The sequence below is a fragment of the Dendropsophus ebraccatus genome, chromosome 6, assembly GCF_027789765.1.
Source record: "Dendropsophus ebraccatus isolate aDenEbr1 chromosome 6, aDenEbr1.pat, whole genome shotgun sequence".
Taxonomy (NCBI): domain Eukaryota; kingdom Metazoa; phylum Chordata; class Amphibia; order Anura; family Hylidae; genus Dendropsophus; species Dendropsophus ebraccatus.
This window is the reverse complement of record NC_091459.1, coordinates 149,051,232-149,065,998: the sequence shown is the minus strand read 5'-3', so window position 1 is coordinate 149,065,998 and position 14,767 is coordinate 149,051,232. Positions and strand designations below refer to the sequence as shown.

Genomic DNA, 14,767 nt, shown 5'->3' with positions numbered 1-14,767 from the left:
GAGCAGTAGTCCTCAACTGGATGTTTACCCTGCCGTAACACGGTTAGTTGTCGCTCGGCATTGGCTGCACTGTCCTGGTCATCATTCTCCAGGCCCAATGCGGAGAAGAACCATTCGACTGTTTGCAAGTCGGGGGAGTCAGATGACACGGAGAAGGCCCATTCCTGAGGAGGCCCTTGGAGGAGGGACATAACTGTGCCCACCTTCTGAGTCTCATCTCCAGAGGAACGAGGACACAGTCATAAAAAAAAAAGCTTACATCCCTCCCGGAAAGTGCAGAAGCTTCTCCTGTCCCCCTGACCCCCCACACACTGTCCCTACCTACTTGCCTCAAACGGCCCTAGGCACCTGTGAACAACCACGAAGGTGGTCCCTGCTCTGGTATAAGTGTAACACAGAACGGGACAGACAAATAAACACAAAAGGAGAGTAAGCAAGCCAAGGTCCAAACCAAACGGGCAACGCAGTACAAAATCAGGGGGCAATCGGATAGTCAAAGGTCAGGCGGGAGGTCAGGTAACAGGTCGAGCAAGCAGAGGAATTAGGAACGGGGATCGCAGGAATAGACAGGGCGAGCTGGGATCAGGGTATGAACCTTAATAGCCAACAGAGAAGGACTGGCTCAGCTTTCATTTATTAAGATCAAGAGCCCGGTCCGGATCCTCATTGGACCGGCGCTCCGATCCTCAAGGCTCTGGAGAGGCAGAGGCATGCGTCAATCAAACCACACTGCCCAGCTGCAGCAATCAAGGCTAGCAGCGAGCAGTGTGACTCCTGCATTGCCAGTAAGCTGAAAAGCTTTTTGTGTTAGACAAAAAGTAAAAGACAGGTCCAGTTCACACCAGGCTTACTGCACATTCCGGACACCCCCCAATCACTTCAGTGGAGCTGATCTGTAATACTAGACACAACTCATGGACAGGTGGGGAGATGTTTCTGGAAAAGTCCATCAAATATTGGTGAAACAGAAACGGATTTCAGATCTGATCTGGTAATAGCTTATTATATAGCTATGAATGGCACAGGGGCCCCGGGGGTATATAAGGGGAAGCGGCTAATCATCACCATGGCTCCCAGAGAAATTGTCACCGTGAGAAAGCCATGATGGAGGGCCCCATAGGGGCCCCATATACTGGTCCTACATAGGGGCCCTCTGCTGAGGATCACACAAGGTCCGGAGAGTAGGACCTCCATTAATGGCTGCTTATTGAGACCCAACCATAGACAGGGGTGTGCTGCAGGATCAGTGCTGGATGGGTGGCGATGTTTCGGCTCTCCTCATCACTCTCTAACACGCCAACCACTTAATGAAAACATGAGAAGGTGCCTCCTCCTCCTTACATCAGAATGATAACAATCACCTTCATTACTGCAGAGGATTCGCTGATCTCATTGTGGGAACAAAGACAATGGTGTCTATTCGGCGGTAATGTTTGTCTTACGACACATCTCCTCATCGCTGTCATAACCCTAAAGACTATAAAAGCTGCCACAACCAGCACGGCTTAAAATAGTTCTGCAGGATGTGATACACTATGTACGGACGTGCAGACATGTATATTGTCTCCATACCAGTCTATAGTTCCTGGGGGGGAGCGCACTATGCATATGGTCTCCATACCAGTCTATAGATCCTGGGGGGAGGCTACGCATATGGTCTCCATACCAGTCTATAGTTCCTGGGGAGATGTTACACATATGGCCTCCATACAAGTCTATAGATCCTGGGGGGGGCACTATGCATATGGCCTCCATACCACTCTATAGATCCTGGGGGGGCACTATGCATATGGTCTCCATACCAGTCTATAGATGCTGTGTGGGGGGGGGGGCACTACGCATATGGTCTCCATCCATACCGGTCTATAGATCCTGGGGGGGGGGGGCACTATGCATATGGTCTCCATACCAGTCTATAGATTCTGGGGGTGGCACTATGCATATGGTCTCCATACCAGTCTATAGATCCTGGGGGGGGCACTATGCATATGGTCTCCATACCAGTCTATAGATGCTGTGGGGGGGGGGGGGGGGCACTACGCATATGGTCTCCATCCATACCGGTCTATAGATCCTGGGGGGGGGGCACTATGCATATGGTCTCCATACCAGTCTATTAATCCTGGGGGGGGGCACTATGCATATGGTCTCCTGGGGGGGCACTATGCATATGGTCTCCATACCAGTCTATAGATCCTGGGGGGTGGTGGGGGGCACTACGCATATGGTCTCCATCCATACCGGTCTATAGATCCTGGGGGGGGGCACTATGCATATGGTCTCCATACCAGTCTATTAATCCTGGGGGGGGGGGGAACACTATGCATATGGTCTCCTGGGGGGGCACTATGCATATGGTCTCCATACCAGTCTATAGATCCTGTGGGGGGGCCATTATGCATATGGCCTCCATGGCATTCTATAGATCCTGGGGGGAGGCTACGCATATGGCCTCCATACCAGTCTATAGATCCTGGAGGGAGGGTATGCATATAGCCTCCATACCAGTCTATAGATCCTGGGAGGGGGGGCACTATGCATATGGCCTCCATACCAGTCTATAGATCCTGGGGGGGGGGGCACTATGCATATGGCCTCCATACCAGTCTATAGATCCTGGGGGGGGCACTATGCATATGGTCTCCATACCAGTCTATAGATCCTGGGGGGGGGGGGGGCACTATGCATATGGCCTCCATACCAGTCTATAGATCCTGGGGGGGGGGCACTATGCATATGGTCTCCATACCAGTCTATAGATCCTGGGGGGGGGCACTATGCATATGGTCTCCATACCAGTCTATAGATCCTGGGGGGGGCACTGTGTATATGGCCTCCATACCAGTCTATAGATCCTGGGGGGGGGGCACTATGCATATGGCCTCCATACCAGTCTATAGATCCTTGGGGGGGGCACTATGCATATGGTCTCCATACCAGTCTATAGATCCTGGGGGGGGCACTATGCATATGGTCTCCATACCAGTCTATAGATCCTGGGGGGGGGGGGCACTATGCATATGGTCTCCATACCAGTCTATAGATCCTGGGGGGGGGGGGCACTATGCATATGGCCTCCATACCAGTCTATAGATCCTGGGGGGGGGGCACTATGCATATGGTCTCCATACCAGTCTATAGATCCTGGGGGGGGGGCACTATGCATATGGTCTCCATACCAGTCTATAGATCCTGGGGGGGGGGGGGCACTATGCATATGGCCTCCATACCAGTCTATAGATCCTGGGGGGGGGGGGGGGGCACTATGCATATGGTCTCCATACCAGTCTATAGATCCTGGGGGGGGGGCACTATGCATATGGCCTCCATACCAGTCTATAGATCCTGGGGGGGGGGCACTATGCATATGGTCTCCATACCAGTCTATAGATCCTGGGGGGGGGGCTCTATGCATATGGCCTCCATACCAGTCTATAGATCCTTGGGGGGGGGGGGGCACTATGCATATGGCCTCCATACCAGTCTATAGATCCTGGGGGGGGGCACTATGCATATGGTCTCCATACCAGTCTATAGATCCTGGGGGGGGGGCACTATGCATATGGCCTACATACCAGTCTATAGATCCGGGGGGGGGGGGGCACTATGCATATGGTCTCCATACCAGTCTATAGATCCTGGGGGGGGGGCACTGTGTATATGGCCTCCATACCAGTCTATAGATCCTGGGGGGGGGGCACTATGCATATGGCCTCCATACCAGTCTATAGATCCTGGGGGGGGCACTATGCATATGGCCTCCATACCAGTCTATAGATCCTGGGGGGGGGGCACTATGCATATGGCCTCCATACCAGTCTATAGATCCTGGGGGGGGGGGGGCACTATGTATATGGCCTCCATACCAGTCTATAGATCCTGGGGGGGGGGCACTATGCATATGGCCTCCATACCAGTCTATAGATCCTGGGGGGGGGCACTATGCATATGGTCTCCATACCAGTCTATAGATCCTGGGGGGGGGCACTGTGTATATGGCCTCCATACCAGTCTATAGATCCTGGGGGGGGGCACTATGCATATGGCCTCCATACCAGTCTATAGATCCTTGGGGGGGGCACTATGCATATGGTCTCCATACCAGTCTATAGATCCTGGGGGGGGCACTATGCATATGGTCTCCATACCAGTCTATAGATCCTGGGGGGGGGGGGGCACTATGCATATGGTCTCCATACCAGTCTATAGATCCTGGGGGGGGGGCACTATGCATATGGCCTCCATACCAGTCTATAGATCCTGGGGGGGGGGCACTATGCATATGGTCTCCATACCAGTCTATAGATAGATCCTGGGGGGGGGGGCTCTATGCATATGGCCTCCATACCAGTCTATAGATCCTTGGGGGGGGGGGCACTATGCATATGGCCTCCATACCAGTCTATAGATCCGGGGGGGGGGGGGGCACTATGCATATGGTCTCCATACCAGTCTATAGATCCTGGGGGGGGGCACTGTGTATATGGCCTCCATACCAGTCTATAGATCCTGGGGGGGGGGGCACTATGCATATGGCCTCCATACCAGTCTATAGATCCTGGGGGGGGCACTATGCATATGGCCTCCATACCAGTCTATAGATCCTGGGGGGGGGGCACTATGCATATGGCCTCCATACCAGTCTATAGATCCTGGGGGGGGGCACTATGCATATGGCCTCCATACCAGTCTATAGATCCTGGGGGGGGGGGGCACTATGCATATGGCCTCCATACCAGTCTATAGATCCTGGGGGGGGGGGCACTATGCATATGGCCACCATACCAGTCTATATATCCTGGGGGGGGGGCACTATGCATATGGACTCCATACCAGTCTATAGATCCTGGGGGGGGGGGGGCACTATGCATATGGCCTCCATACCAGTCTATAGATCCTGGGGGAGGCTACGCATACGGTCTCCATACCAGTCTATAGATCCTGGGGGGGGGGGGCACTATGCATATGGCCTCCATACCAGTCTATAGATCCTTGGGGGGGGCACTATGCATATGGCCTCCATACCAGTCTATAGATCCTTGGGGGGGGCACTATGCATATGGCCTCCATACCAGTCTATAGATCCTGGGGGGGGGCACTATGCATATGGCCTCCATACCAGTCTATAGATCCTGGAGGCGCTAGATTGATGACATTTTATCTCAGCATCACCAACCTGTTCATGCCGGGCAGGTTACCCCAGAAGTATCTGGGGCGATAAGCGGCCGACACCAAACCCGCATCAATCTTCACTGGGTTTGTCTGGAGGGAAAAAAAAAATGATTGAGGCCCTGATGTGCTCCTGATATTACACTGACGGTAGAATGTAGAACAGCGGTAAGGCAGGGATCAGGCGTGGGGTGAGACATCACAGACTCAACCCGCTACTGTATTACTAGGCCTTATACTCCAGTCACCTCCAGAGCAGCATTCAGAATTCTGGTCCTTACTGGCTGCTGAACAGCTTGGGATGTAACTGGAGATAGTTATAGTGGCCCCCGCTATATACTGCGCCTCACCTCTAGGTGCTGGGATATAGTTCTCTGGAAACGCTTCTCCATGGCCACCACATTTTCGAACAACCAGAAAAACGGGCGATCTTCGCCGGGCTGAGGCCGGACTTTATGCAGCAGACGAGGGAAATCAAAAAAGAGCGGTCCGGAGCCCCCTGGTGGAGAAGACCATGAATATCTACACATCCCCTCATCCACAATATCAACTTTCTTTCTGGATTTCTCCAGAATTGTGACCTCCCATTCAGTATTGTCCTATATCTCTACATCTCTATACAATACACATACCGTCATACTATACACATAAAAATGTACCATATAGACCTTTCCGGGCCGGGTTCACCAAAGATAAATCATTACATGGACTCCCACCGATCAGCAAATCAAAGGGCCCCCAATCCTGTATCTGCAGGGAGAATCATAGGAAAACCAGTATTATAGTAGTATATTCCTGTATATAGGAGCAGTATTATAGTAGTTATATTCCTGTATATAGGAGCAGTATTATAGTAGTTATATCCCTGTATATAGGAGCAGTATTATAGTAGTTATATTCCTGTATATAGGAGCAGTATTATAGTAGTTATATTCCTGTATATAGGAGCAGTATTATAGTAGTTATATTCCTGTATATAGGAGCAGTATTATAGTAGTTATATCCCTGTATATAGGAGCAGTATTATAGTAGTTATATCCCTGTATATAGGAGCAGTATTATAGTAGTTATATTCCTGTATATAGGAGCAGTATTATAGTAGTTATATTTCTGTATATAGGAGCAGTATTATAGTAGTTATATCCCTGTATATAGGAGCAGTATTATAGTAGTTATATTCCTGTATATAGGAGCAGTATTATAGTAGTTATATCCATGTATATAGGAGCAGTATTATAGTAGTTATATTCCTGTATATAGGAGCTGTATTATAGTAGTGATATTCCTGTATATAGGAGCAGTATTATAGTAGTTATATTCCTGTATATAGGAGCAGTATTATAGTAGTTATATTCCTGTATATAGGAGCATTATTATAGTAGTTATATCCCTGTATATAGGAGCAGTATTATAGTAGTTATATTCCTGTATATAGGAGCAGTATTATAGTAGTATATTCCTGTATATAGGAGCAGTATTATAGTAGTTATATTCCTGTATATAGGAGCAGTATTATAGTAGTTATATTCCTGTATATAGGAGCAGTATTATAGTAGTATATTCCTGTATATAGGAACAGTATTATAGTAGTTATATTCCTGTATATAGGAGCAGTATTATAGTAGTTATATTCCTGTATATAGGAGCATTATTATAGTAGTATATTCCTGTATATAGGGAGCAGTATTATAGTAGTATATTCCTGTATATAGGGGGCGGTATTATAGTAGTTATATTCCTGTATATAGGAGCAGTATTATAGTAGTTATATTCCTGTATATAGGGGGCAGTATTATAGTAGTTATATCCCTGTATATAGGAGCAGTATTATAGTAGTTATATTCCTGTATATAGGGGGCAGTATTATAGTAGTTATATTCTTGTATATAGGGGCAGTGTTATAGTAGTTATATTCCTGTATATAGGAGCAGTATTATAGTAGTTACATTCTTGTATATAGGAGCAGTATTATAGTAGTTATATTCTTGTATATAGGAGCAGTATTATAGTAGTTATATCCCTGTATATAGGAGCAGTATTATAGTAGTTATATCCCTGTATATAGGAGCAGTATTATAGTAGTTATATCCCTGTATATAGGAGCAGTATTATAGTAGTATATCCCTGTATATAGGGGCAGTATTATAGTAGTTACATTCTTGTATATAGGAGCAGTATTATAGTAGTTATATTCCTGTATATAGGAGCAGTATTATAGTAGTTATATTCCTGTATATAGGAGCAGTATTATAGTAGTTACATTCTTGTATATAGGGGCAGTATTATAGTAGTTATATTCCTGTATATAGGAGCAGTATTATAGTAGTTATATTCCTGTATATAGGAGCAGTATTATAGTAGTTATATTCCTGTATATAGGAGCAGTATTATAGTAGTTATATTCTTGTGTATAGGAGCAGTATTATAGTAGTTACATTCTTGTATATAGGAGCAGTATTATAGTAGTTATATTCCTGTATATAGGAGCAGTATTATAGTAGTTATATTCCTGTATATAGGGAGCAGTATTATAGTAGTATATTCCTGTATATAGGAGCAGTATTATAGTAGTTATATTCCTGTATATAGGGAGCAGTATTATAGTAGTATATTCCTGTATATAGGAGCAGTATTATAGTAGTTACATTCTTGTATATAGGAGCAGTATTATAGTAGTTATATTCCTGTATATAGGAGCAGTATTATAGTAGTTACATTCTTGTATATAGGCCCAGTTCACACTGAGCAAAACAGGCAGAATTGAAGAGGAAAGTTTACTGACTGAAATTCTGGCGTACTGATTTTGCACATAATTCTGCCGTTTTTGCTCAGTGTTAAATCCTTTTTAAATTCAGCGCTGAATATTTACAAGGAGTAAAAATTCTCTCCATTGATTTTCCATGGGATCCGCCTAGCGTAATCCACCCAAAGAATTCACATGTTAAATCTTTTGGACGGAAAGCGCATCCGCGGTGGAATTTTCCACACGGAATTCCGTAGAATTACGCAGTGTGAACAGTATAGCGGAAATCCCATTGAAATCAATGGGAAATCAATCGGCAGCTTTTTTTAGGCAGAATTTTGAGCGGAATAGGCGGAAAATTGACGCGGATTACGCTTGAAATTCTGCCTGTTTTGCTCAGTGTGAACAGGGCCTTAGGGTTGAAGTGTTTTTATCACATTTGCAGTTTTTATTTCTGACCTGTTTTCGGGTGATGTCCTGTACGTCCCCCACATATTCAATCTCTCCCGGATGTCGCACTGTTCCCACTGCGATGGCGTCCTCACACACCTCAGATGCAATATATCTCTCCACCCTGATACCGAGGGTCTTCAGCCCCAGTAACCCTGCGTCACGTAGGATTAGATGATCAGCCGTGAGTTGTGAACTATAAGAAGGACTATGACCATACCGCCCGTCACATACTGTCCTGTCCTCCACCGTATCACCCCCTACATGGTAAGGTCACTGCCCCTCTCTCTGCATACTCTGCTCCTAAAATACTCTGTGCTGCGGGGGACCTGCTCTTTATTCTGTCCCCAACCCCCCAACCACACACAATATAAAAACCATTCCCTCCTAAAACCCTCTGTGAGGAGAACAATGAGTGGGGATCTCCTGAAATCCTCTGCGCTGCAGCTCACCTGTTGCAATTCCATCAAAGAGGGATAGGACCCGGAGCGGCCTCCTCCTGTTTGCGGGCAGTGGGGGGTAGATCACTGGAGGGTCCTGTAATATTGGTAGTAAATGACTTGATCTTTAGACACCATGTGTATGTGACGCCACAGTCGCCCGTGCTACTCACGTAGTCCAGGTCGTGAGTGTTGCACAGCAGGTATTGCAGGTGGGTCGACCAGTCTTTGCGTCTCTGCAGGAGGTCGTGCACCTTCTCCTCTCTGCACATGTAGCAGTTCCAGGGATCTTCCTCTTCAGCGGCCTGAGCTGTTCCTGGTCCCACCAACAAGTCCACACAGTCCACACAGAAACACCTGGGACACAAAGGGTTACTGGCCTGCATGTGCATGACGACTTGCAGATCTCACTCATTCCCTGAGCTGCAGTACTCAAGTAACTTAGGGGCACAGAGGGGACCTGACTACTATATGCGGAAAAAGAGGGGACCTGACTACTATATGCGGGCACAGAGGGGACTTGACTACTATATGCGGGCACAGAGGGGACCTGACTACTATATGCGGGCACAGAGGGGACCTGACTACTATATGCGGGCACAGAGGATACCTGACTACTATATGCGGGCACTGAGGGGACTTGACTACTATATGGGGGCACAGAGGAGACCTTACTACTATATGGGGGCACAGAGGGGACCTGACTACTATATGGAGGCACAGAGGATACCTGACTACTATATGCGGGCACAGAGGGGACCTGACTACTATATGGAGGCACAGAGGATACCTGACTACTATATGCGGGCACAGAGGGGACCTGACTACTATATGCGGGCACAGAGGGGACCTGACTACTATATGCGGGCACAGAGGGGACCTGACTACTATATGCAGGCACAGAGGAGACATAGAAACATAGAAACATAGAAACATAGAAGATTGTCGGCAGAAAAAGACCACTGGGTCCATCTAGTCCGCCCTTTTAGTATTTTCTTCCTTATTATCTTAGGATAGATATATGTCTATCCCAGGCCTGTTTAAATTCTGTTATTGTATATTTACCAACCACCTCTGCTGGAAGTTTGTTCCAGGTATCTACTACTCTTTCAGTAAAATAATATTTTCTTACATTGCTTCTGATCTTTCCCCCAACTAACCTCTCACTGTGTCCTCTTGTTCTTGAGCTCAGTTTTTTACTAAAAACACTTCCCTCCTGAACCTTATTTAGTCCCTTAACATACTTAAAGGTTTCAATCATGTCCCCCCTTTCCCGTCTTTCCTCCAGACTATACAGATACAAATCCTTCAGTCTTTCCTGATATGGTTTATGCCTCACACCCTCCACCATTTTTGTAGCCGTCTTTGGACCCGTTCTATTTTATCAATGTCCTTTTTTAGGTGAGGTCTCCAGAACTGGACACAGTATTCCAGATGTGGCCTCACCAGAGCTCTATACAGCGGGATCACAATCTCCCTCTTCCTACTGGTTATACCTCTAGCTATACACCCCAGCATACCATTATATATATATATATATATATATATATATATATACAGCCCAGCATAGCATTATATATATATATACACCCCAGCATACGATATGCTTTCCCCACCGCCTGGTTGCACTGGTGACTCATTTTAAGGCTTTCAGAAATCATTACCCCTAAATCCTTCTCTTCAGAAGTCTTTTCCTACACAGTACTGCCGATGTGATACTCGGATAGAGGATTCCTCCTCCCCAGGTGCATTATTTTACATTTGGAAACGTTGAACTTCAATTTCCACTGTTTGGACCACGTATCTAGCAAAGATAAATCATTTTCCATATTACTGACACCTCCAGGAATATCCACCCTATTGCACACTTTTGTGTCGTCAGCAAACAGACAAACTTTACCTATCAACCCTTCTCCTATGTCACTATCCTTACCCACCAACCCTTCTCCTATGTCACTATCCTTACCTACCAACCCTTCTCCTATGTCACTATCCTTACCTACCAACCCTTCTCCTATGTCACTATACTTACCTACCAACCCTTCTCCTATATCACTATCCTTACCTACCAATCCTTCTCCTATGTCACTATACTTACCTACCAACCCTTCTCCTATATCACTATCCTTACCTACCAATCCTTCTCCTATGTCACTATACTTACCTACCAACCCTTCTCCTATATCACTATCCTTGCCTACCAACCCTTCTCCTATGTCACTTACAAACATATTAAAAAGAATAGGACCCAGAACAGACCCTTGTGGCGCACCACGTGTAACCAGTCTCTGATCGGAATATTCACCATTAACAACAACCCTCTGATATCTATCCTGCAGCCAACCACAAATCCACTGAACTATCCAGGGATTTAGTCCAATTTTCTCCAACTTCTCTATCAGCTCTTTATGGGGAACTGTATCTGCGGCTTTGCTGAAGTCCAGATAGGCGATATCCACAGCACCACCTTCATCCAGCACTTTTGTGGCATAATCAAAGAAATCAATGAGATTAGTCTGACATGATCGGCCCTCAGTAAAGCCGTGCTGGTTTGGATCCATCAAATTGTTGATTCTTAGGTGATCCATTATCTTATTTTTTAGAAGAGTTTCCATCATTTTCACTACTACAGATGTCAGGCTCACTGGCCTGTAGTTACTGGGCTCTTCTCTATTCCCCTTCTTGTGGATTGGTATAACATTGGCTGTTCTCCAATCATCGGGGACATCTCCTGTTAGCAGGGATTGGTTATACAGATCTGTCAGGGGGGCAGCAATCACAGATCTGAGTTCTTTAAGAACCCTGGGATGGACGCCATCTGGACCCATCGCCTTAATTAGCTTTAAACGGGCAAGTTCCTCTGCAACTTCAGCCTCTGAAAATACTGTAGTTGAACCCATATAGCTGGAGGCAATGCTGTGTCCAACCATCCTGTGATTGTGAAGGCCGCCTTCTGAAAACACTGAGCAGAAGTAACTATTCAAATAGTCAGCGACCGCCTTATCTCCACCAATAAACGTATTCTCCCCATTACTTATTTTAGTAATGCTGCAGCCATTCTTCTTCTTCTTCCTGTCACTTATATATCTGAAGAAGGTTTTATTCCCCGCAGTAACAGATTTTGCCATTTCCTCTTCTTTTGAGTCTTTAGCAGCATTTATAATCTGCTTTGCCTCCTTCTGTATACTTTTATACGTCTCTCTGTCAGCTACCCCCCCCCCCCAGGCTCTGTATACCTCCTATAGGATATGCCTCCTTCTGTATACTTTTATACGTCTCTCTGTCAGCTTCATTCCCAGTCTCCTTATACTTCCTATACGCTGCCTTTTTTCCTTTTACAATGGCCTTAACCTCTCTAGTAAACCATAATGGATTCTTCTTCCTTTTACTTTTGCTAACTTCTCGTACATATAGTCTAGTTGCCTTTAATATGACATTTTTTAATTCTGCCCACTGAGTGCTCGCTCCCGATGTTTTATCCCACCCTCCTAATTCTTTATCTAAATACTCCCCCATTTTATTAAAATCTGTCTTCCTAAAATCCAATACTCTTGTTGTAGTATGGGATTGGACGTAGTCAGATTGTACGTCAAACCATAGACACTGGTGGTCACTGGAACCTAGATTTTCTTCCACTCTAACTTCAGACACCCGATCCACATTAGTAAATACTAAATCTAGAATGTTCTCTCCTCTGGTAGGTGACCTCACAAGCTGTTTCAGAGATGCCCCTGTAAGGGTCTCTATTATATTCTTGCTTTTACATGTAAGTGCAGAAGGGATATTCCAATCCACATCCGGCATGTTAAAGTCGCCCATAACTACAATGTCCCCCTTTAATGACATTTTAGTAATTTCATCCATCAGCATATTATCATAGTCCTCGCTTTGCCCCGGAGGCCTATAGACAACACCTATCCTAATAACAGATCCCTATAGACAACACCTATCCTAATAACAGATCCCTATAGATAACACCTATCCTAATAACAGATCCCTATAGATAACACCTATCCTAATAACAGATCCCTATAGATAACACCTATCCTAATAACAGATCCCTATAGATAACACCTATCCTAATAACAGATCCCTATAGATAACACCTATCCTCATAACAGATCCCTATAGATAACATCTATCCTAATAACAGATCCCTATAGATAACACCTATCCTAATAACAGATCCCTATAGATAACACCTATCCTCATAACAGATCCCTATAGATAACACCTATCCTAATAACAGATCCCTATAGATAACACCTATCCTAATAACAGATCCCTATAGATAACACCTATCCTAATAACAGATCCCTATAGATAACATCTATCCTAATAACAGATCCCTATAGATAACACCTATCCTAATAACAGATCCCTATAGATAACACCTATCCTAATAACAGATCCCTATAGATAACACCTATCCTCATAACAGATCCCTATAGATAACACCTATCCTAATAACAGATCCCTCTTTGGACTGCATACAAACCCAGAGAGTCTCCAGCTCTTTATATGTATTTTGGATGAGTGTCGATTTAAGACTATCCCTGACATAAATGGCTACCCCGCCTCCCCTTCTCTCTGCTCTGTCTTTCCTGTATACTATATACCCCGCCTCCCCTTCTCTCTGCTCTGTCTTTCCTGTATACTATATACCCCGCCTCCCCTTCTCTCTGCTCTGTCTTTCCTGTATACTATATACCCCGCCTCCCCTTCTCTCTGCTCTGTCTTTCCTGTACAGAATATATCCCGGTATAACTATTTCCCAATCATTAGACTCTTTGAACCAGGTCTCTGTTACAGCAACAAGGTCCAAATCATCTCTAGACATAATGGCCGTCAGCTGACAGATCTTGTTTCCTAAGCTGCGAGCATTCGTACACATTGCCCGAAGATTACTAAGCTTCATAATACCTTTATTCCCAAATTCATCTACCGCACCAACAGCACCTTCCTTACCACCAATAACCGCACCAACCATTGCATCTACAGCACCAATAACCGCACCAACAACTGCGTCAACAGCACCAACAACTACATCAACAGCACCAACCACTGTGTCTACAGCACCAACCACTGCACTTTCACCAATCCGGATACACTTATTTGTCTTTACTGGTCGGGGACAGAAATCCTCCTCCTCTATTATACTTCTGTCCCCTTCATCTAGTTTAAATGTCTGTCCAAAAACAATCTGAATTCCTCACCAAGTACCTGTGTACCTATGTGTGATGGGTGCAAACCATCCCTCTTGAACATCTCCTTTTTGGACCACTTGCAAAAGCTATGACTACCAAACCCAAACCCTTCTGCCTTACACCACTGCCGTAACCATGCATTAAACTCTGAGATACGACATGCCTTGTTGTTCTGATTACAGACCGGCAAAACCTCTGAAAATGTCACAGAATCTGTTATCTTGCTCAGCTCCAGACTAAAAGTTTGAAATTCCTTTTTAACCAAATCCACATCTCCTTGGGACAAGTCATTGGTTCCAAGATGAACCACCAGATCAACCTTGCTATCTATACTAGCAGCCTTCACAATGTTCACAATCCGTCTCCTATCCCTCCTGACAGTAGCACCTGGGAGACATCTCACCTCTCTAAACACATCCTCCTCCTGTCCTACCACAACACCTCTAACAATCGAGTCACCAACTAGAAGACGCCTTCTCTTCTTACTAACCTTTACTTCTGCCCTCAGTGGCCCATCCAAAACAACATCCCCATTGGAAATAACCTGAGCAGCCATGTCTCCAACAGCAACTGCATCTCTATCAATATCAGCAAGAACACTAAAACTATTCTGCACAGAGAGGCCAAACGTGCTATGCTTCTGCTCTACAGCTCGCAACCTACCTGAACCAACTGTTTTCCAAACCGCCCGTCTCCTCTGAGGTCTTTGAGGAAGAGGTGGCTGATAACCAGGCTGCACAGCAACTCCTGGCTGGGAT

The 14,767-nt window shown here is 45.7% G+C and overlaps 1 protein-coding gene across 3 annotated transcripts in view; it reads right to left on the bottom strand.

The window, feature by feature from the left end:
• The window catches only part of LOC138795156 (DNA (cytosine-5)-methyltransferase 3A-like), a 99,931-nt gene that overhangs the window by 12,505 nt on the left and 72,659 nt on the right, over nucleotides 1-14,767 (bottom strand). For 2 of the 3 annotated variants that reach the window (XM_069974137.1, XM_069974139.1), the window contains 6 exons: nucleotides 8,976-9,159; nucleotides 8,815-8,899; nucleotides 8,372-8,517; nucleotides 5,829-5,919; nucleotides 5,520-5,668; nucleotides 5,177-5,262 (listed from right to left, as the gene is read on the bottom strand). In XM_069974137.1, the coding sequence (XP_069830238.1) occupies nucleotides 5,177-5,262; nucleotides 5,520-5,668; nucleotides 5,829-5,919; nucleotides 8,372-8,517; nucleotides 8,815-8,899; nucleotides 8,976-9,159 (741 nt within the window). The remainder of the gene's footprint in view (nucleotides 1-5,176; nucleotides 5,263-5,519; nucleotides 5,669-5,828; nucleotides 5,920-8,371; nucleotides 8,518-8,814; nucleotides 8,900-8,975; nucleotides 9,160-14,767) is intronic. The other variant, XM_069974138.1, reaches the window with a different exon arrangement.